This window comes from Osmerus eperlanus, chromosome 25, assembly GCF_963692335.1.
Source record: "Osmerus eperlanus chromosome 25, fOsmEpe2.1, whole genome shotgun sequence".
Taxonomy (NCBI): domain Eukaryota; kingdom Metazoa; phylum Chordata; class Actinopteri; order Osmeriformes; family Osmeridae; genus Osmerus; species Osmerus eperlanus.
Window position 1 is genome coordinate 5178263 of NC_085042.1, and position 22105 is coordinate 5200367.

Here is a 22105-nt window from a genome sequence, read left to right on the forward strand (position 1 = left end):
ACTCTCTTATCTCTCTCTCTTATCTCTCTCTCCTCTCTCTCTCTCCTCTCTCTTTCTCTCTCTCTCTCTCTCTCTCTCTCTCTCTCTCTCTCTCTCTCTCTCTCTCTCTCTCTCTCTCTCTCTCTCTCTCTCTCTCTCTCTCTATCTATCTATCTATCTATCTATCTATCTATCTATCTATCTATCTATCTATCTATCTATCTCTCTCCTCTCTCTCTCTCTTTATCTCTCTCTCTTGCTCTCTCTCTATTTTCATGCTCACACTTCCTCCCCACATCTTTCACCATCGCTTCAGTTTTCCTTTTGTCTCCTCTCTCTTTTTCTTTTTTTTCTCTCTCTCTCTCTCTCTCTCTCTCTCTCTCTCTCTCTCTCTCTCTCTCTCTCTCTCTCTCTCTCTCTCTCTCTCTCTCTCTCTCTCACACGCTCTCTCTCTTTCACAATATGATGTATTCAGTTTTTAACTGGTCTGTGAAAACGTGCTCCTTCCTCCATCTGCAGCTGAAGATGGCCCAGCTGATACAGACAAGCAGACTAGACATGTTTTATCTGCTGTGAGTACAAGCCCAAAGTGCAGAAATATTTATCTCTACTGGTTTTGGAGACCACCGTTTCCTGTTGTCAATAGTTACTTGTAGTGCTCAAATGGTACTGAATGAGTCAGCTTTCTGTCGCTCCTCTGCGGTTTTGTGTTTTTACAAGTAGTTCCAATTGGCCTGTTGTGTCCTGGTTATGTAAGCCGGCCATGTTTGTTTGGACAGAACATCTCTCTTTGTCATCTGACAGAACATCTCCTCTGAACCTTTCAGGCAACCCACAATGAAGCCGAACAAACAACTCCCCTATCAAACAAGTCAAACGGCGTCGAACAGAATTCTGGAACGACCCACCAACCACCATCCTCACAACACAGGGAGAACACAGGTGCCATAATCGGTTCCATTGAGATCATTTCATTATTTGCATTAATTGTTTGTTTTTTTGACACAATCTGTTTTGTCGGTTTTTCAGTCCAGGCATCACCAGTCGACTCAACAACCTTTATTACCAAACTATTTACTCTAGGGAATACCCTTCCCCTCACGTCTCCCAGGGAGGTCAGTGGACTGACGGGACGTCACCCCCGGATCCGATCAGAAAATCCCGCCTCCGACCCAACCCAGCACATAGTCACTCAGATCCAGCCCCCTGGGCCTGCAGAACTCTACCGACCTCCAGACCTTCTGGCCCAGTCACTGGTGTCCAACCACCTGCCCTGGATACCAAACCCCCAGCCTCCACTGACACCCACCCAGCATTCAGTGACCCACATCCAATCTCTCCTTCGTATCAAGCCCCTGAACACACACCACACACCCTCGACTGCTGGCTTTCAGCTTCACATACATGAATCAACGCAGGCCTCATTTCCTGTCACTGGTGTTCGTCAGTCTTGGGCTTCATCTCCCAATGCTGGTTCACCAGCACAGCCTCCTGACCTCTTGAACCAGTCCCCTTCCTTGCTACCCGACCCTACACAACTATTCACTAAGTCTCTATCTGAGGCCCATACTCTAGACCCAGGCCTGCAGCCCTCTGTCCCTCCTCTAGACCCAGGCCTGCAGCCCTCTGTCCCTCCTCTAGACCCAGGCCTGCAGCCCTCTGTCCCTCCTCTAGACCCAGGCCTGCAGCCCTCTGTCCCTCCTCTAGACCCAGGCTTGCAGCCCTCTGTCCCTCCTCTAGACCCAGCCATGCAGCCCTCTGTCCCTCCTCTAGACCCAGGCCTGCAGCCCTCTGTCCCTCCTCTAGACCCAGGCCTGCAGCCCTCTGTCTTGCCTCTAGACCCAGGCCTGCAGCCCTCTGTCCTGCCTCTAGACCCAGGCCTGCAGCCCTCTGTCCCTCCTCTAGACCCAGGCCTGCAGCCCTCTGTCCCTCCTCTAGACCCAGGCCTGCAGCCCTCTATCCTGCCTCTAGACCCAGGCCTGCAGCCCTCTGTCCCTCCTCTAGACCCAGGCCTGCAGCCCTCTGTCCCTCCTCTAGACCCAGGCCTGCAGCCCTCTGTCCCTCCTCTAGACCCAGCCCTGCAGCCCTCTGTCCTGCCTCTAGACCCAGGCCTGCAGCCCTCTGTCTTGCCTCTAGACCCAGGCCTGCAGCCCTCTGTCTCTCCTCTAGACCCAGGCCTGCAGCCCTCTGTCCCTCCTCTATACCCAGCCCTGCAGCCCTCTGTCCTGCCTCTAGACCCAGGCTTGCAGCCCTCTGTCTCTACTCTAGACCCAGGCCTGCGGCCCTCTGTCCTGCCTCTAGACCCTGACCTAAAGCCCAGTGACCATAACTTGTTTTCAGCTTCTCAGAGTGTGTTTAAAGCAGCACCTACACAATCACTGGCATTTCTATCCCACTCTCAACCATCCCGAGGCAGACCTCAACCGTCCACAACCCAGTCACAACCTCAACCACCCAAACACTTTCCCCAGCTGCCTTTATCCCAGCCTCAACCATCTCCAGCTCAACCCCAGCGACCCGAAAACGTCACGAAACCCCCTTCCCCCCAACCTCACCAGCCCCAGTCCTCACATGAGCAAACCTGGCATCCTCGTCTCCAAACCAAACCGACACATCCCCTCAACGAGGCCTCCATCCTCACCCCCTCACCCCCACCACCGCCTCTTCCCCTGACCCCAGAGCCCCCTACCTTGGACAGACAGGTCCCCAGCAGCCCCCCGGTCACCACCATGGACCCCCTCCGGCAGAACGCCAGCCAGTCTGCCAACCCAGCACCACCTGCCAGGTCAGCTGGGCCCAACCACTCAGAGCCCACAGAGAGGCTGAAGAGGAACACCTCCCAGTCCACCATGAGGACCAGCGATGACCCCAGGTACACTGGGTGGGTGGGGTTGGTTGTGGGTGGGTGGGTGGGGGGGTTAAGAGGGTTGCACTTGCAGACAGCAAAGGGGAGAGGGGTGACTCATTGGTTTTTATCTTTCTGTCACTTCCTCTTTTGGTGCAGAGCTTATCTGTCACGAAATAGGAAACTAAACTTGCAGATATGTGCGGGCTAAGGAGTCAGATGAAGAATACGTTTTCACACTTTGGTCCACGCACACAGACAGCAAGTTTCTGCAGTCTACTATGCGCTCAGATGAAAAGCCTTTCGCATCTTAACCGCATCTGCTTTCAGTAATTGGTTTTTCACACCAACAAACTATTCTGAGCTTTAGTGGAGGGCCGTGCAAAAAAAAGCCCCAATGTAATTTACCCCAGGCATTTCATTTCTAAAACTAAACTTTAATTCACTGTCACTTTCTCATCTTTAATATCGTCTTCCTCTTCATCACCAGGGTGACACCGAAGCCTCCGTCATGGCTGCCTGTGCTGGAGAAGCACGACATCCCCATCGTGGTCGGGGTCGGCGTGTCCCTCGCCTTCATCTTCATCACCATGGCTTTCTACTCGCTGGTCCCGAAGAACGAGCCTGCTCCGATTGGTCGAGGAGGTTAGTGAGGGTCGCCTTGACCCGACTGGACCAGAAACGCTCATCATCTTGAATAAGAGTGGAAAGAAGTGTTTTTCGTGTGACATTCATAGGGATACTTACAGGACTTTTACATTGAATTGACTTAGCATTTATCCAATGATAAAGCATACAATGTTTGGATGTGGAAATCAATCTGGTGCAGACAAGCTCAGAACATTTTTGTGAAGGGTTTCTGTGAGAATCACCTCCTGGGAATGTTCTCCTCCAGTTAAGAGGAACCTGGGGTTACCTTGTAGACAAGCTGAACGTCTGGCCACCGGTAAAACATACGAGAACAGGTGACTTTGTTTGTTTGTCCCTAAATCTAGCCTCATCGTCTACAGTATGTGCCGGGGACATTTTTGAGGAGCAAAATGTCACAACGTTTTTTTGGGGGTGTTCTGTGTAGGGCGTTTGAGGATAACGAGCTGATGGCGGTAATCGAGCAAAGCCCCAATACATCCGACACAAGGGCCCGACCCTCGACCAGCCCGGTCCCTACCCAAACAGACCCCTCTTCTGAGGGGCTCCAGGAGGGGCCCCCGGCCCAGCCCACGCCTGAACACTCAGTCATAGCAGATACCTCTCTGGAGCCCAGCCAGGACACCCTGGTCAGTGTGTGTGTGTGTGTGTGTGTGAGAATGTGTCAGACTGGGACCACATACACAACACCATTGCACTGCCCTCACATTGACTGTGGCAGCGCCATATGCAACTGATCTGTAAGTCATAACAGTATCATACCCTTTTCGGACTTTCCGGTCCGATTCCTGCCCCCCCCTTCAGGTGGACACCTCCCTGGATGAGGAGAAGGGGTGCACCCTATCCCACCCCAGCATCCAGCTGCAGTGTGTGGAGGACTGGATCGCCGGGGGGCCCGAGTACCCCGCGTTCCCGGACGCCCTCCCTCCCCCGTCGCCCTCTCCCTACCGCTCGCCCTCGCCCTCCCCGCCCAGCCGGCGCGAAGAAGCCTTCCGTTCCTCCCTCACCCTCCGGACGGCGGAACCCTGCGCCACGCCTGTCCGCCACAGCCTGAGCATCTCCCACGGCAACATGCCCCTCCTCCTCTCCCACTGCGTGTCTCTGGGCCTCACCACGGTCGCCGTCGACGTCCATTTTTTCCCGGCGTCCAGTGCGGCGTCGGTGACGACGGCCGGCCAGCTGAGCACCACCGCGCCTGCGACCGCCTCGCCACAGGGGTCGCAAATGAGCTCCCGATTGGCTCACAGCCAGGAAAACGACCTCCTGATCTCCAGTATGCGCCAGAGTAAGTAAGCTGAGAGCAAAGCCGTGTTTAATAGTGACATGTTGACATAAGGGACTACCCTGGCATACATCTGGTTGTCTTGTCAGCTTGACGTAGCCCTGTTTTGTCTGTGATCAGGAGGGGTTGTGTTTGAGTTACTGGTATGTAAGAGGAAGTCCGTTTTCTTCTGAAGACTAGGCTTGAATTAGACTGTACATACTGCACTTTCACCTGTATTGACTGTACCATCTGGTGTATTTTTGTCTTTCTACTTGATATGCTATTTTATTACATTTTAGGTGGCAGAAAAATATATTCTTGGCAGCTCTCTTAAGCTGCCATGTGTACAGCTCACTGAATAGTTACAAGACTGGAGTGTAATGTACTGTACTTTGTATATTTTATACTTTTTGATTAAGGTAGAGATTACACAATTCTATTTTCTGGTATTTGTTTATTTAACACTGAAAAAAGCCAAGGATTGTTGCAAAAAGAAATCACCATTGCTGTTACTGTCCATTCAGGTAGCCAATTCACCATAAACTATAGCTGTCAGGGTTATAGGCAGACTGTTACATCTTTACTGAAACCAAAGGAATTGTTATTGGCTTACTGTCAATTACATCCAACAGCCCTGACTAAGCAGCACCATAATCTGTGTGTGACTGTTCTGATGTTTCCATGGTGAACATTGTGTTGATGTCTGTTGTGAACCGTTTCCTAGACAAAATGGCTTTTGTCATTTTGGACATAATACATTTTTGAATTGTACTTTAACTTAATAAACTTAATAAACAAGTCTTATTTCAGTGTATAAAAATACCTCATGAAAAATAAATGGAAATGTGCATGAACTTTTACATTCTTATACTGTGACATGCAGTGGGTCTGGGTTTGGGCAGTATAAAACAGGTAAAGAAATACAGTTTGTATGTCACAAAACTTTAACTAACTCATTTACAAACCGATGTTGAAGTAACAACACCTAAGGCCTTGTGGAAAGTATTCTGATGTCAATCTAATGACGGCCTGAAATGGCCACACCACATCTGGTAAACCAAAATAAATCAATATTTCACTATATTACGTTTTGTGTCGTTTTTGTCTGTTCAGAAGAAACATCTAAAATCCCTTTCCATTTGCTAAACATGAAGATTATCTGATTTAAAAAAACAAACACAAAAAACGTATTTATATGAACCGTCAGACCCAAAGTGTATCCAACTGCAGTCAAAGCATTTTGTAAACATCCAGGTATTAGAGTCGAGGGAGTAGCTGGCGATGACTAAACCCCCCTGAGAGCTGAGCTTGGTCATCGGGTCTAGAGCTCAGAAGACAGCCTCTCTGGAGCCACCTTCTGCTCCTCCTTCTGCTCCTCCTCCTTCAGAGGAACATGAAAGGCCACATACGGACACACCTTGCTGTTCAGACACACCAACCTCTCCAGCGTGGCGGAGTTGACAATATCGAAGCCCGTCTGCCCTCCGAAGGTGCTGGGCTTCCAGTACTCTGGCGAGCAGATGGGATTTCCCAGCAGGCCTTTCAGTGAGAAGGGAGCTCCCATCTCCACCATGCTCTCGCCAAAGATGGCGCGGGGTCGGGTCTTCTCCAGCATGAGGGCGGGATAGAACTCCAGGGCGTCGATGTCGCCGTAGAGTTCCTCCAGCTCCCTGGCGATCTCTTCCTCTCCTAGGGAGGAGGAAGCAGCACAGGAGACCAGAGTCGTTACCGTACAGCGCTGTGCCTTACCAATAACTGAACGGGAACAGATACTGTAGATATGAATTATTAGTAGCCAGTAGTGGGAATTTCAATTCCCTTTAGACACTTTTATTGCACCAGATCATGACATGGCACATTCTTTTCCTAGCATTCCAGAAAACCTTCTACGGAGGACTGGATTGACTCATAAAAAAAAATATCCATCCTGGACAGAAGAACGTTGTTCTATTCTTCTCAATGGTTGCAAAATGATCACATTCTGGAAATGTTTAGGATGTTCAGCATTCAAGTTCCACGTTTCAGTCACTCACCAGTGAACTCTGAGAAGGAGGTGTAGGGCTTCAGGTTGAAGCGTTTCCTGTACTGGTTGAAGGGTTGCAAACGCAGCACCCTGGACTCCTCAATGACCCCTTCCGCCACCTTGGTCACCACCCGATGGATGTTCTTACCACCCCCTACCTGAGACAGAAAATGAACAGCAGATGCAAGTTCAAGAGTGAAAAGGAGAAAGGTAGCGTGTATTACCATCAAAAGAAGGCTCCGATTATTACGGGAGGTCGAAAAATATTTGTCACGTTCCAGATAAACTGGATTATATTACAAGTCTGACACTGCTTTGGCAAGGTTTGTCCCCACAAACGATAATTGTATCCACTGTATATACTTCACTTCACAGGATATTTACAGAAATGAACAAATTCTCTGTAAATAAAGACAGTTCATATAAACTCTGCATCTTCAAATTAGGTCCATGCTCTGAATGTTGCAGATAGAAGATAGAACAGCCGTTACCTCAACATCCTTCCCTACCTCAAATTGATACCAGCACATCCTGTGTATTAGACTTTTTTCTGCCCTTGAATTTATCTCTCTTTAAACCTCACAACCCGGTTCACCCTTGCACACTTTTGTTATTTTGTGGTGCAAAATACAATCTTCTAGCTTCTAAAAACAACTAACCAACATACACCAAATGGGGATGACCAATACCAATACCCCCACAGCCACTACCAGACCCAATACCTGTCCACCAACATTCATTGCCATTGACAGCGTATTTGCAATGTACTTACACTTGACAAATTGACATACAAATACTAATGCATGCATACATATATCATATTAAATGCATATGGAAAGGCCGACAATCAAGGATAAGAAGTGAATGATTCTAACTGTATATTGGTGGTCAAAGTCAAGAAACGGTCTGTATTGACTAACCACAGTGCAAAGTAACCCCATCTAAGCTACCAGGAAAGGCGAATAGTGCAACAATACTATCACAATGACATAGGATAACGATAATCTGATATCAGATCATCATTAGCAAAAACCAGTCTACCAATATCAGAACCAGAAGGACCACATATCACTAGAACCAGCCTAGCCATGTCATCGCCAGCACCAGTTGACTGACATCACTAGCAGAACCAGTAGGCCTACCTGACCAGCTGGCTGGCGGGAGAAGGCATCCACAAGCTTCTCCACGCCGTAGTGAGTGAGGACGGACGTGTTGAAGATGAACCGGGAGTAGGGCACGTCATCGCCGCTGATGCGGAAGCTGTCGGGCATCAGCGGGTGCCAGTGGTACAGCTGGTTGAACTCCACAGCGATGCGGTTCCTGTACTGGAACTGGGAGCCGAAGAGAAGCGTGGGGTCGAACTTCAGCTGCAGGAGGTAGCCACTCAGGTGCTGGACGTACTCCTCGATCACGATCCGGATAGTCTCACCTGGATGCGGATCACATGAATGATAAAAGCATGCATGATGAATTTCAAAACGGTGAGAGGGAGTTTCACAACTTGCGTTTGTGTGACCCTGTAAACATGCCCATACGCAAACCCGGGAGAGTTCAGAAAAGGACAGCAAAGACCGCAAGTCCTCCCCCCTTTCTCCCCTCTTCCCCCCTCTCCCCTCTTCCCCCCCCTCTCCCCTCTTCCCCCCTCTCTCCCCTCTTCCCCCCTCTCTCCCCTCTTCCCCCCTCTTCCCCCCTCTCTCCCCTCTTCCCCCCTCTCTCCCCTCTCCCTTCTTCCCCCCTCTCCCCTCTTCCCCTCTCTCCCCTCTTCCCCCCTCTCTCCCCTCTTCCCCTCTCTCCCCTCTTCCCCCTCTCTCCCTTCTTCCCCTCTCTCCCCTCTTCCCCTCTTCCCCCCTCTCCCCTCTTCCCCCTCTCCCCTCTTCCCCCCTCTCTCCCCTCTCCCCTCTTCCCCCCTCTCTCCCCTCTCTCCCCTCTTCCCCTCTCCCCTCTTCCCCCCTCTCTCCCCTCTTCCCCCCTCTCTCCTCTTCCCCCCTCTCTCCTCTTCCCCCCTCTCTCCTCTTCCCCCCTCTCTCCCCTCTTCCCCCCTCTCTCCCCTCTTCCCGTCTCCCCCTCACCGATGATGACGAGCCTGGCGGTCTGGAAGAGCTGCTCGTCGTCCCAGGTGGGGTGCTCCTCCTTCAGGACGTCGCACACGCGGTTGTGCTCCCTCAGCCACAGGGTGGCGTACATGGTGAGGCCGGGCAGCAGGCCAAACACCTCCTGCCCGATGGCCATGCACTCCGCCCTGGGCACGGTCGGAGGGTAGCTCATGTTCACCGGAGCCTGGTCCACCGTAGGCGGGTAGACCTCCCCGTTAATCACCTGGGGAACGACATGAGTCGACATGGGGAAAGGTCGGGTTTGAGGAATTGGTGAAAGAACAATAAGGTTGGAAAACCGTTGACTGGGTAGAAGTCACCCTAACCTTTGTGACTCATGGTCTTTGAAATTAGGCCGTATATTTTCCCAGCGTGTAAAAGTCACTAATCCTCCCAACAAATTAACCTAGTAGTACATACTCCAACTTCCCACCATATCTATTCCAAATAGGCTTCCCAGAAACACTTCTTTAGCAATACTTATTCTGGGGGGAAATAAATATATATAAAATCAAGTTCTCGGATCATTGTACGCTGTAAACAATGCTTCACTGGTGCAGCACAGCCAAGCCTCCCCATGATGAGAAGGCCCTTGCTGAATCGGAAGTGGAGCGTTATCACCATTTAAAAGGCTACAGATTGGGTCCAGTGAGTTTATATGAACCCCTTACTGAAATAAAACATGCATGGACGTAATCAAACTGTCAAAAAAGTCCACCATTCCAAGGCTATAAATGTTCAATAATTCCGCACACCGGAGATCACTGTCACATTTTGACAAATCTGCACACAGCATTCCGGTAAATTAACACAAAATGTAATGCACACCCACAGACATACAGTTTTCTCCGTTATACAGCGATAAAGTAACATTCTGGAGGATTTGACTCAGGGAAGAATTTGTGTTCAGTGCACAGCGGAGCAAGTCTCATAGTGGTACAATGTTCCGCTGGGAAGAGAGAACTTGGCAGCGACAGAGTAATGTGGGGAAGGTCTACCTGGTATTTCAGCTTGCCATCCTTATGAAGCCTCAGTTTCAGTTGACGAGTCAGGGAGTCTCCATACACATGTCCTGCGTCCACCTAGTGGGTTCACACACACACAAGAAACTTTATCCAATTGACTTTCCCTCGGGAAGATACTCTGCAAGACTTTTAATGTGTGTCCAGTTCAAGTTCTAAACACTCAATCATACTGGATAAGCCTGGTTCTATCCTGGGCCTTTGTAAAGCAGACAAACGTGGGACTAAGCTCCAGAAATTGATTAATTTGGATTGGATTGGCCCCTGCGTCTCTCACCCCGTGTCCCAGAGCCTTGGTGAAGCCTAGTCCCATTCGGTTGTGGGTCTTGAAGAACTGGTGGGTGAAGTGCTGGGCGAAGAAGGCAAACATCAGGTTGGTGCCCTGAGGGTCTGGCCTGAACTTCCTCCTCAGAAGAAACTTCTCCACTATCAATTTAGGGTCCGGGAGATCAAGCTTTCCTTCAGGCGAGAGAAACAAGACATGGTGTTCGTTTGGGGGATTTATAAGAATAGTAATTTTAATGATTTATTTGATATAAACATGTCATATTAATAATGTATGGCAGATGTCCAGTAAATCACAGGTGGGGATTTGAACCTGTGACCTCTTGATCCGCTGCCAAACGCTCTACCACCAAGATACACCTCGGATCTCCCCTAAGCGATGTCAGTCGACTGTGTTCATTTAGCTGATTGGTGCACAGCACAAACGACCTCTCACCTTTAGTGCCCATGGGTGTGGGGCAGTCCTTGGGCACGGGGGGTAAGAGCCGAGTGTAGTAGGAGACATTGGAGTAGGACTCCCAGCTGAGGTAGCCATACTTTGAGTTGAAGGTTGGAGGACTGGGAACTAGGTTGGACCTGACTTTGAGAAAGAAACAACACAGTCATTGGAAAAACCGAAAGATGTGAAGAGAAAGAAAGAACGGGGGCAGAGATAAGTCCCTCATGAAAGGATGTTTAGACAGGGAATGATACTCGAACGAAAATGCATGTTGAATCTGCCAGAGATTAAATGTGGTATGTGAGATTCGTCAGTCAGCAACAAAGATAAGATGATAGGAATGATTTGGTTGGCTAAGGTTATATGGGTGAGAGAAAAAGAGAGAGACAGGGAGAGAGAACGATATATATAGAGAGACAGAAAGGGAAAGAAAAGGGGAGTGAGAGAAAGAGAAGGGGGAGTGAGTGAAAGGACAAAGTAATGTATGGGGTTGACTTGTAATAATAATTGTAGGAGTAGGCAGGGTGGACAGGGTGGACAGGGTGGACAGGGTTGACAGGGTGGGTAGGGTGGGGGCCAGAGTAAATATTCTCAGGATGTCAGGTCAGGAAAGACCACTCTACCCCATTACCGGCTAGCACCAACAGAGAGAAAGAGACTAGGAAAGATTGGCGTCTACGTGTTAATAGAACAATATAATGGGGGGCGCGGCGGACACAAACACAGTGTGTCAGTGTGTGTGCATGTGTGCCCATCGGCCGTGCGCGATACAGAGAGCAGAGGAGAAATCTAAACGCGCGACCATGTAGAGACAGAAATGGCATGCCGTCGTGTAAATAAGATAAATAACATAAGGCCATTTAGTTTGTTTAATAAAAGAGCAAGCTATAGACCTGTTTTATAGGAAAGATAACCTTAAATGACTTATTTTGTGATCTGGCACTATAAAAACTATTACTTGACCTTCCAGGGGGGGGCGGTGGGTGCTTTTGGGGGGGTGGGGCGCCCCCCTAATATAATGGTAGGGGAAACACTGACCTTGCCACACTTCCCATTTGCCACACACCTGATACCCATCAGACAATCACACCTGATTCCTGTCTCCTAATCCCGCCCTGTCACTATGGGTGTCTAATCTTGCGTCACACGCCCTCCCCCCATCTCCTTTTGCTGCAGCCGGCTGATTTGAAGCAGCCAATGTCTTTCACTACTTCAAGTCAGCCAGCTGCAGGCTGTCGGCAGCGTTGCATGAAGTCACCTATTGACCCCAGGAATCACCCGCCACACCCAGAGTATCCTGCCTCCTTTAAGTTTTATTCGAAAAAGTATTTATTTTCCTAAACAGGGAGGTGTTCCTATACAACTGGATCATGTCTGTGTGTACAACAGTGTGTGTACAATGTGTGGAGTGTATGTATCTGGGAAGAAGCAGACTCAGAAGTCTGCACATAAGTGTGGCTTCTCTGATCCTTACTCATTTAAGTGTTGAAAACACTGTCTGGTGGTAACCGACCACTGTTAAAACCCAACGCTTGCCTAATGCTAGCAATATAACGACATTTCTTTACTACCATAAAACTCTCTCTCTTCTCTCTCTCTCTCTCTCTCTCTCTCTCTCTCTCTCTCTCTCTCTCTCTCTCTCTCTCTCTCTCTCTCTCACACACACACACACACACACTCTTTCTTACGCTCTCCCTGCCTCTCTCTTCTCTTTCTCGCTCCCTCTCTCCTTCTCTCTTTCTCTCACTTTCCATCTCCCTCTCTTTCACACAGCCTGCACTCGTATGCTGCCTGGCTCTGACCTTCTGACAGGAGAGAATCTGGCCCAGTCACAGTCTGAACCTCTGCCAACATGCCCTTCATAAATATTTAGACTGGAAACAAAACAGAGAGGGGAGCTGAGGTGATGGTCAACCTTGGTTAGAAAGCAGCCAGTCTGATCTCCAGTCTCCAGTGGCAAAGAAAAGAACGTCCCCCACCCCCCACCCCCCTCCCCCCACCCCCCTCCCCAGTCCAAATTGGATCAAGTATGTCAACTGCTGTAAAGATACTACATGTATCTGTTGTATCTGTATGTACATGTTTCGACACCATTAGTGGTTGTGAAGCCTGGTGTGTTTCAGTGTGGTCTGGTACTGGTTCAACAGAGACGAATGCAGAGGTTCCAAGCAGCCTACCTGTGAGGACGACCCTCATGAGTCGGTCTCTGAGGAAGGAGTTGTTAATGAAGCTCCACAGCCAGTGGAAGTGGGTGAGGAGGTAGTGCACCGTGTCAGGACTGGGTTTCAGCAGCAGACGAACCCTCGTCCACAACTCGGCTACAGAGCGAGCGAGAGAGAGGGAGACACAAAGGGAGAGAGAAAGGGAGATGAATGAGAGATCAGATCATACTGAACATGCATGCATGGAGTCAGGTGGCTGAGCGGTTAGGGAATCTAGTAATCAGAAGGTTGCCAGTTCGATTCCCGGCTGTGCAAAATGACGTTGTGTCCTTGGGCAAGGCACTTCACCCTACTTGACTCGGGGGAATGTCCCTGTACTTACTGTAAGTCCCTCTGGATGAGAGCGTCTGCTAAATTACTATATGTAAATGCATGCATGCGGTGATCACTTGAATTTTCATCACGTCCTAACATTTTGGGTTTTTTCTTTCTTTTAATAAATAATTATGTAGCATACTACTGTGAGTAGAGGTGTGTGAAAACCCATAATGCGTCTGCTAAATTACTATATGTAAATGCATGCATGCGGTGATCACTTGAATTTTCATCACGTCCTAACATTTTGGGTTTTTTCTTTCTTTTAATAAATAATTATGTAGCATACTACTGTGAGTAGAGGTGTGTGAAAACCCATAATTCAGTGCGGTCTGAATTCACAACAGTTTGCTAGAATATAATCTTCTCATGCTGTTATAAATATTTTGAATAAAGTCAAATGCCTAAAAGTTGCCAAAAAATGTTTTGAGTACCTCAGTCCACACATGAGAATATTCCATTGGTTCAATTGTAATAGGTAAACTAACATAATAAACTAGAGAGGGTACAATTTCTGGGGAAATTGTAGGGTGTGCTTGCTTGCGTCGGTTGGACAGGGGTCCGTTTTTTAATGACATTTTTACAACTGATATTTCTGTATTTTATATAAAAATGCATACTTATTATTTATAAAGATTACATAGATTTAAAAGCATTTTTTTTGCTGCTCATTTACAACTGAAAATACGAGTGAAGTGTAGAATGAAATGGATGTCTTCTCATTTCCCCTGCAAGAGGCAGCCTCATCGTTGAATCAAAACGAATACATTTGGCAGACCGGTGTACAAATTGACCTAATCTCTATGACTTAAACGTCCTTTTAAGTTTTTCCCTTTTCGTGATATTTTCATGCATTTAGCCTACTCATTGCATTCATTCATTAATAAAGAACCCCCTTTGAAGATTATTCTACGACGACATTACCCGGCAGTAGAAGATGGAATCGCGATTCAAACAGTACCATCTGCTAACTGAAAATATGGCCCCCAAAACGTAAATAAGCTTGACATTTATTTAGTGGAAAATCGCTCATTCATAAAAAGCTCACTGGTAGCGATCATTGTAAGGTAACAACGCAAAATGCGATATAGCCCTGTGTGGAGAAGCTGCCCCGGTAAATTGTACTACTACGGTACAGTACTAGACTACTGCTGTGTTCGTCTCGGTAGCGATTGCGTTGGTTGAATTCGATTAAACGTTCCGTTGTACGGTTTAGGCTGAAATTCATTATTTTCATGAACAGATTGACAAAGTTTAGGCTGTGGCAATGAAGTTCAGGTTAGTAGTTAGATAGACTTTTGATTTAAGTAAGGGGAGTGCCGAACATGTTCTGTCGCCGTTTGACTTCCTAAACAGCTGTGTATGTTAGATGTTTTTGTCGTGTGTCTCGCGTAGGCTACAGCGTTGCAGTGATACACTGGATTGAAACCACAGGTAATGATAATTTCACCCACAAATCGTTTACTTGTAATCTAATGTCATAATAAATCCTACAACGAAAATGTATATGTGAGGAATGTTTATTTTAACGATTGAAAACAGATACATCATAGACCACTGTAGTATGTGTTGCCCGGGCAACAGAGGCTAATGTCATGATGCTAATATTTCAGTGAAATAGTAGACTACCGTTTCCGAAAGTAGATGTGGGCTTACTTCCTTAATAATATCAGCTAATATTGTACATTACACATCACAATTGTGTGTCATATCACAAAGTAAAATGAGTAAATAGTTATCACCCTGGCCTCTTTGCTTGTGGCGTTCCTGCAGCTGCCTTGCAGTAAAGCTATAGTTAGCCTAGCTATCCCCCAAGTTAACAGATTCTAAACGAATGTTCTGCTACAGGTAGTCACGCGTGTTTTCGTGACGTTAGTGACGTAGTGACGTTAGTAACGTCAGTGACTGTGGCTAGCAAATTAGCCACCGTTCGCCACAAAAACTTAACTTAAGCCCAAACCATGCAACGGAACGTAAATTCCAATAGAAGCAACGCAATCGCTACCAAGACGAACCTCTTGACACCGCCGTTGTGTATGTAGGCCAAATATTGACTGAGTTTTAGGGGGGCGAAAATAAATAATAATAAATAAATGAATATATATGTGAGAGAACAAAGGTTGTGCTCTCGCCGAAGGCTTGAGCACACCCAATTAACAGTATTTGTAAATACTATTACATCCAGGCTGGAGCTTCTTTCTGGTTGCCATCACAAACTAAACCAGGATATACACAGCTGTTCTCGAGAGATTGCTCTTGCATCTTTATATACTACTTAAAATACTAATCTGATTTTAGGTTTGTAAATGTTATGTCCTGATATAAAAGAACCTTCTTAACTCCCTTTTACAATCTTAGAACAACAGAGAGAAGAATATTGCCATGTTTGTCTTGTAGATCAGGTGGAACTTACGGACAGTGCAGTTCTCTCCATAGAAACCTGTGTAGGTACAGTCACATTGATACTGGTGTGTGCTGAACCTCACACACACACCCATGTTCTCACAGGGGTAGTAGCAACAGGGATTAACTGTAAATGAAACACACACAAACACACTGATTACAGTGGTACACTTGACAATACCATATATTAAATTCAATACCAGCCTGGTTTGTTGCATGAAGCATCACTAAAACGTCCCTCTCTGTGTGTGGAATGTATTAGCTAGACGTCTGACAACAGTTCATATCTTCTGCCCTGCCCATCCACATCATGTCATTGTTTCTTTTTGTCTCTCTTTCTGCTCAGAAAAACGTATTCCATTGAAAAAAGTGTTTTACAGTAATTTCCATGTGGCTTATGTTCCAGAAAGGGTAGACAAGTACATATCCTTCCTCATTAAGCTCTGCTGTGAGTTTCTCAAAAGATAACCCTCTGGCAGGCAACCTCGATGACAGTGCAGTCCCCAGCTGAACTTTCTTGGGGGAAACTGCTGTCTTTAGATATGAGATGCAGTAATTATAAGTCATCATAACTGGACGGAGATATGGCTTATGATTAAAGGGCGATTGTTCACTTGACCGATATTTTTAATCTAGTTCAAACTAATGACTAGTTTTGTGCGCCTTATTTAAATGTTGCCTTCCTTAAAAACATTCTGGGGGTGTAGAGATATTAAAAACAAATTCACATATGTTATAAACGTCCTGCACGAGGACATACACTTACCTATACTAGGAGTTTCTTCATGAGGCTCGACAGCAGCGGAGAGACGTGACTTTAGAAGCAGGATACATACCCAAGCGAACACGATAGACTCTGACAATGAGCAACGAAAATAATTTGTCATTATTTACCATGTGTCTTAAATAACTTATTGCTAAAACCAAACAGATCAAATTCACCAAGGAAATATGTTCAAACTTTTCAGGAAATTGGTTTTACCTCTCATGTTGCAGGACACTGCGTTAAGCGCACTTTGGGTGCGTATAGTCCTATCAAAATGCCACCAGGACAAGTCTGTTGGTCTACTGTAAATATTCTACTTTTAACATACAGATACATCCAAACTCCAACCTGTTGTGTTGGCAACTCTAACTCAACCGCTATGTTTCCTCACCGGAACTTTTAAAAACGTGACGTGTATAAGAACTACTCAGAGACGTGAGAAGCTCAGCTTAACTTTATTGCAGCTTTCATCTCACTGTTCTACTGAATGAGGCGGCTTTTTTAACATGGGTGATGAGTTGTAATTGTGGAGCCATCTACCGGTGAATAACACAACAAGCCCAGTTACATTGTGCCTAATTGGTCTGCGTTAGAGAAAGGAAAACGTAACCCTTGATGGTGGTTTATAGATATAAATAATTTAAAAAATCTGAAAAATAGATATTCTTTTTAATACCAAGTGTTCCGTAGCACATAGGATTGTTAGTATCGGTATGAGTTGACAGTACGCACAGGTTCTTTTTCTTCTATGGCCACACAGCAGGTGAATAGCTTCTTTACATTGTATTCTCCTCGTATTGCACTCTTTGTATCGCCCCTCTCTTCTGCACCTGTTCGCCTTCTGAGACATAATGAATACAGTTCATTAGTTAGCAGCTTTCTCCAATGGATTTCTTTTAGCACATTCTTTTTGAATATCAGCCTGAGCGAAGATGCCCACAATACCCACCACTGTCTTCATCAGTTGTGTTGCTTGACGGATCAGTTGTTGGCATAACCTCTGTGGTCTGTGATCAAAATACAGCAGAATAAGCATAGCAACAATCACTTTCCCATATCTGTTTCACATCCAATACTCCAGAGGGCATCCTATTAAAGCACTGTCATATCAAGCATGGTTGACACATTATTCTTTTATCACAACATTTTGAACCTTCACTCCCATCTGAAGTGGAGTCTTCTGTGCGTCCAATGATGCCCAGGCGAGGCCAATAGTCTCCAGAACCTTCTCTCTGGCCACTATGTTAACAGAAGCCTGGAGAACCTGCCGGATAACAGTCTGAGCCGTGGCATGATACTGGACTTGTTTTTCCTTCTTTTTCCTTTCCTTGTTCAGCCTCACAAAGACAGCTCTCACCACAAACCACGCCACCATCTTCGAGCACAAAAACAGCATCGCCGACAACACGTCCCTATAGGGAGTGCAGAGAGGGATTTCCACCTCCAATAGCTTCTTGATCTCAACGATGGCTGCCTCAGGACTGCAGGAGGAGCAAGGTGGGCCTCTCTGCTCCCAGACAGCTGTCTCACTCTTCAGATTCGGCTGATGGGTCTCGTCTAACGACGGGTGGAGATGTTTAAAGGTGTATTGTACTAATTTGGAGGCGAGCTCCTCCATCTTCTCTAGAAAGGTCGTCAGTTGGGCTTCGGGTGACACGGGAGACACAGTGTCCCCTGTGCCTCTCTGCCGCATGTCCTCGTCCTGCTTTCCCTGTACGAGCCCCCAGGAGAACTTTGCGAAGACTTGGAGGATGGCCTTGACATCTTGTCTGGCAGACGGTCTGGCCTTCTCCATGACGAAAAGTTCTTGGCACTTCACGTTGATGGGCATGAGAGAGACGGCGACAAAGAGAACGAGGTGGAGGAGGGAGGGAGAGAACGAAAGCACGAGCAAAGAAATGGAGAGAGGGAATGGAAACCGAGAATTCACATGCGGTCAACGACAATCTTTGAAGTATAGGTCAAGAAAGCAAGCAATGGATGTTGTAACCTACCCTATTTCTAAGATTCTGGTGAAAATGGCCGAATTTGGCCATCTCCTAAAGTCCTCTTGCTTCGGTCTCGGAGCCTGTTTGTGCTATGGCCGGCTACTGAGCTCAAATCACTGGGGTCTAGGACTTCAAACAGAGACTAAGTGCACTTCTTTTCCTGGCCTACAGCAGGACATCCAGAAATGCACAACTGTTACAATTCAAACGTGTGAACGCACCAACCGTGCAACAATGGACCAGAGGATACCTCCGTTCTTAATGGAATGCTCTGGATTCAATGCAATTGTTTAAGCATTCTGTTTATCTTTAAAATTGTATTTTTTTCTAGTTTTGTTTTTGTTCAAATTTTCTGTCTTCAGTGAACGCATTGGTTAGTTGGGGGAACAGCACGATGAGGTAAATTAGAAGGATTATGTTTCACATAGTTCCACTAGGTGGAGCAATGGTATTACAACTCTTGTTGGAAAAAAGTTCTCCCCTCTCAACATCCCATGTCCCTGAAAGTTTAAAAGTGAAATGTTAACCATACCTTCATCATGACCAAAAAGACAGCCCATAATTTCATTAATTAGTTTTGTTTTTTAAACACTGAAGTAGGCCAACTGTTTTACTGCTGTTTCAATGTTCTGAGTAACCAGGTTAAGAGAGAGAGACAAAGAGAGAGACAGATAGAGGGAAAGAGAGAGACAGGGAGAGAGACAGGAAGAGAGAGACAGGGAGAGAGGGAGACAGAGAGGCTGCATCACTGAGGCCCTGCGGGGCTGTAGTAGGACTGAGCAGGTCCAGCTGGCACCATATGGCCTCAGTATGTCTTCCATGTCAGAAAGCACAACACTGTCAGCAAGTCTTCCCCTGACTGCAGACTTTCTGTTCCACAGCTTCACTCCGCATACAGGGCCTGTCTGGGCCCTCGCTGACACTCTGAAACTAGAGACTCGAAATAGAGACCAAAAATGCTATAATGACTTCTGTCATGAAGTCATGGCATCATCCAGCATTTTTAGGAATGGTTAAGTTGGGGGGTGTAAGGGGGAGGAGTTAGGGTGGGGGGGTTGTACAGAGGAGGAGTTAGGTTGGGGGGGTGGGAGTGGTTAGGTTGGGGGGCTATACGGGCGAGGAGTTTGGTTGGGGGGGTGTATGGGGGAGAGGTTGGGGGTTCATGGGTTGGGTAGGTGTTGTGTGTGCTGGTGATGGGGGGTGGTGTGTGAAGGGGGGCTAGACGTGGGGTGGTTGTATGGAGGAGTGGTTCGATGGGGGCAGATTGGGGGAGGGGTTCATTGGTTCCAACCGAGTTCTGATAATTGATATCAGATGCCCCTCAGGATCCGACCTGGGCAGGCGAGTAACCTGGAAGCATTTATTTTATGGAGAAGATGTTTAGTTAAGCAATGCTCCTGCTCTTAATGAGTCTGGTTCCAGGCCTGGTGATGGATACCACTGGTGAAAGCACTGAAGTCTCGTTCCTTCCTCCTTCCTCTCGGCGGATCAGATTACAGATTAACAGACTTCCTGTCCAGTTGGAGAACGGGCCGATCTAACTGATGGTTTTGGGTGGGCAGGAGGCTTGGGGTGGGATGTGTGCGGGTGTGTTTGTGTGTGTTGTAGGGAGGGGGGGGGTCATCATGTATTACCTCAGATGGGTTTTTGGACAGAGGCATAGAGTACTGGAGGTCCTGTGAGAGGCTCTCGGTGTATCGTTTGCTAAAGCTGTGAGATGAAACAGCTGATTCTCAGGGAGGCCAACTGCTTCCTTCTCCAGACCAGATACATCCATCTCCATCACCTTCTTCCTCACTGAAGGTCATGAAGAGGAAGTTCTAAAGTGCTTGGTGGTCTACCAAACTGAAACAAGTCTGCCCCTACTAATGAGTGGCTTTGTGCTCATTCCTATAGAATGTTTTTCTTAATGCCGTAATACCGCATACTTGAATGTTCATTAGCATAACTTCATTACATACAGTGTTGTATCGCTTCAATCAAACGCAGGAACATCAAGGGGAATTGCTTGGCTTGCAAATGGTTATAGCCAGGAGCACATTTTTACGTGTGTTATCTAGTGATAGAGACTGTATCACACGTCATGATTTAATTCCCCGTAGCGGTAACTGACCAGTGAAATAACATAAGGACAAAATAACTTGGATTGTTCTCTTGAACACAGATTCTTGTATCACCTTTCATGCTCCCTCTGGCTAGAATCCGACTGCCGACTGAAATATCTCAGAGGTCTGTCAATGATTCCTTCCCTCCTTTTTCTTGCCCCCCCCCCCTCAAAGGTCATTGGATGAAAACATCCCCGGCTCCTCCCCTTGGACCTTCCCATCCAATACATTTAGAGGAGGAGGTAGTAAATCACTTTTGAGCCTCACCTCTTCCCTGACACCGTCTAGAGCTGTTGAGATCAACAACCAGGCAGGATATTGTAGTCGGCGTAAAATTAAACACAAGATGGCTGCTGTGGCAGTAATCTCTGTTTCGAGCCTATTTGACCTGACAGTTTAAACACTTGAACTTCAACATGCCTTGTTGCAGGGGGCAAAGCAGTACTGGGGTGTGTTTGGGGGCAGGCTACGCACTTCCCTGGGGGGGCGTCCTTGATTAGGAGCGTGCTTCACCTCTAATTGCTGTGGGTCACTGTAGGTGAGTGCAAGTGGTCGGAAGGAAACAATTTTTCTCCTGGAGCTAGTTACCTGATTGGGTAAGTAAGTGACCCTTGACCCTGACCCCACTCCATTCAGAATTTAAGATGAGTTAGATCATGGTCAGTGATATTGTTTTCGCATAGGGTGCAGTACTTATATATTGCAGGGTTATAATGTTCCATAGTTATGTTATGTGTTACTTCAACATGCTGCTTGATATTACTTATACTGATTCTGTGATCGGTGATTCAGTTTTTTTCAATGATCTTTTTACTCCTCTATGTCGTTTAGGGGTGGACCAGTGTCTCACTGGTTACATGTGTAGGCTAAGGCCTTACCTCACAAGTCTGGGTTTGAATCCAACCTGGGCAATTTCCTGCATGTCCTTCCCTCTATCTTACATTCCTTTCGCTCTTTACTATCTCTGCCCAGTAAAAAAGAAATGCCCTTAACACAAAAAAAAAAAAATTACACTTATAATGCTATTTCACGGTGTAGATATTACATGGACATTAATGTGCCGTGGATACGAGTTGATCTGGTGTTGTTATAGTATTATTCATCACTCACAGATTCAATATATATTCAACATCAAACCCCCTGAATAACCGCACTGTGGCTGGTGTAACCAAACTGATGGACTCATTCAAAAACGGGGTGCCCACAGTGGCTACACACCTGTCCTTGACCCTGGCTGCGCGTGGATAATTCATCACATTGTTTACAGAATGCCCTTCACAGCTTGTATATTTTCATCCTGCAGAGTCAAAAAAAAAACACCTCCACCTCTTCTCGCTGCTCGGCCAAACGTATCGCCTGCCTCCGAGCTGTAAATAAGAAGGCGTACTGTAATCCACTTGATAAATTTCAGGCGAAATAAAGTCATCAGCTGAAAGCAATTTACATGTCTGTGTTCGAGCCAGAGGCTCGCGATTTTCTCTGTTGTCATCCATCATAGGCCGCAAGGCCCAGCCAAAATACACACACTCTTCAAATTGCTGTCGTATGCTGGCGCGAGTGCTGAAAACCCAGCCATTTTTCCTTGTCTGTACTTCAAATAAACTTTTTATTTGTTTATGATGATGGGGGAGTTTTTTTTGGTCAATCAGCAATTCAGCTATCATGCGGGAGGTTTGTCTCATTTACTTTGTTGGTTGAAAGACGTCGA

General features: G+C 46.9%; 2 protein-coding genes across 2 annotated transcripts; one reads left to right on the plus strand and one right to left on the minus strand.

Annotated features, from left to right (window-relative positions):
* Positions 1 to 2213: 2213 nt before the first annotated feature.
* On the plus strand, positions 2214 to 5184 carry LOC134012028 (mucin-2). Its single transcript, XM_062451633.1, has 5 exons — positions 2214 to 2851; positions 3315 to 3469; positions 3720 to 3789; positions 3900 to 4101; positions 4277 to 5184. The coding sequence occupies exons 1-5, from the start codon at positions 2709 to 2711 to the stop codon at positions 4763 to 4765; spliced, it is 1059 nt and encodes a 352-aa protein (XP_062307617.1). The 5' UTR covers positions 2214 to 2708; the 3' UTR covers positions 4766 to 5184.
* A 584-nt stretch (positions 5185 to 5768) lies between these two features.
* Positions 5769 to 21326, minus strand: ptgs1 (prostaglandin-endoperoxide synthase 1). The gene is made up of 13 exons (XM_062451632.1): positions 21276 to 21326; positions 17254 to 17311; positions 16521 to 17145; positions 16305 to 16394; positions 15549 to 15665; positions 12776 to 12916; positions 10596 to 10739; positions 10152 to 10333; positions 9851 to 9934; positions 8829 to 9075; positions 7902 to 8188; positions 6770 to 6917; positions 5769 to 6425 (listed from the first exon to the last, which is right to left on the minus strand). Exons 3-13 carry the CDS (start codon positions 16525 to 16527, stop codon positions 6058 to 6060), a joined length of 1815 nt encoding a protein of 604 aa, XP_062307616.1. The 5' UTR covers positions 16528 to 17145; positions 17254 to 17311; positions 21276 to 21326; the 3' UTR covers positions 5769 to 6057.
* Between the last annotated feature and the right edge of the window lie 779 nt (positions 21327 to 22105).

Excerpts from the sequence above, each read along its gene's own strand:
- LOC134012028 (XM_062451633.1), top strand. The coding sequence starts at position 2,709 with ATGGACCCCCTCCGGCAGAACGCCAGCCAGTCTGCCAACCCAGCACCA. Across the intron at positions 3,470-3,719 it reads TGCTCCGATTGGTCGAGGAG|TTAAGAGGAACCTGGGGTTA; the intron begins GTTAGTGAGGGT and ends GTTCTCCTCCAG. Across the intron at positions 3,790-3,899 it reads GGTAAAACATACGAGAACAG|GGCGTTTGAGGATAACGAGC; the intron begins GTGACTTTGTTT and ends TGTTCTGTGTAG.
- ptgs1 (XM_062451632.1), bottom strand. Across the intron at positions 10,334-10,595 it reads CACACCCATGGGCACTAAAG|GAAAGCTTGATCTCCCGGAC; the intron begins GTGAGAGGTCGT and ends TCTCGCCTGAAG. Across the intron at positions 8,189-8,828 it reads CGCCAGGCTCGTCATCATCG|GTGAGACTATCCGGATCGTG; the intron begins GTGAGGGGGAGA and ends ATCCGCATCCAG.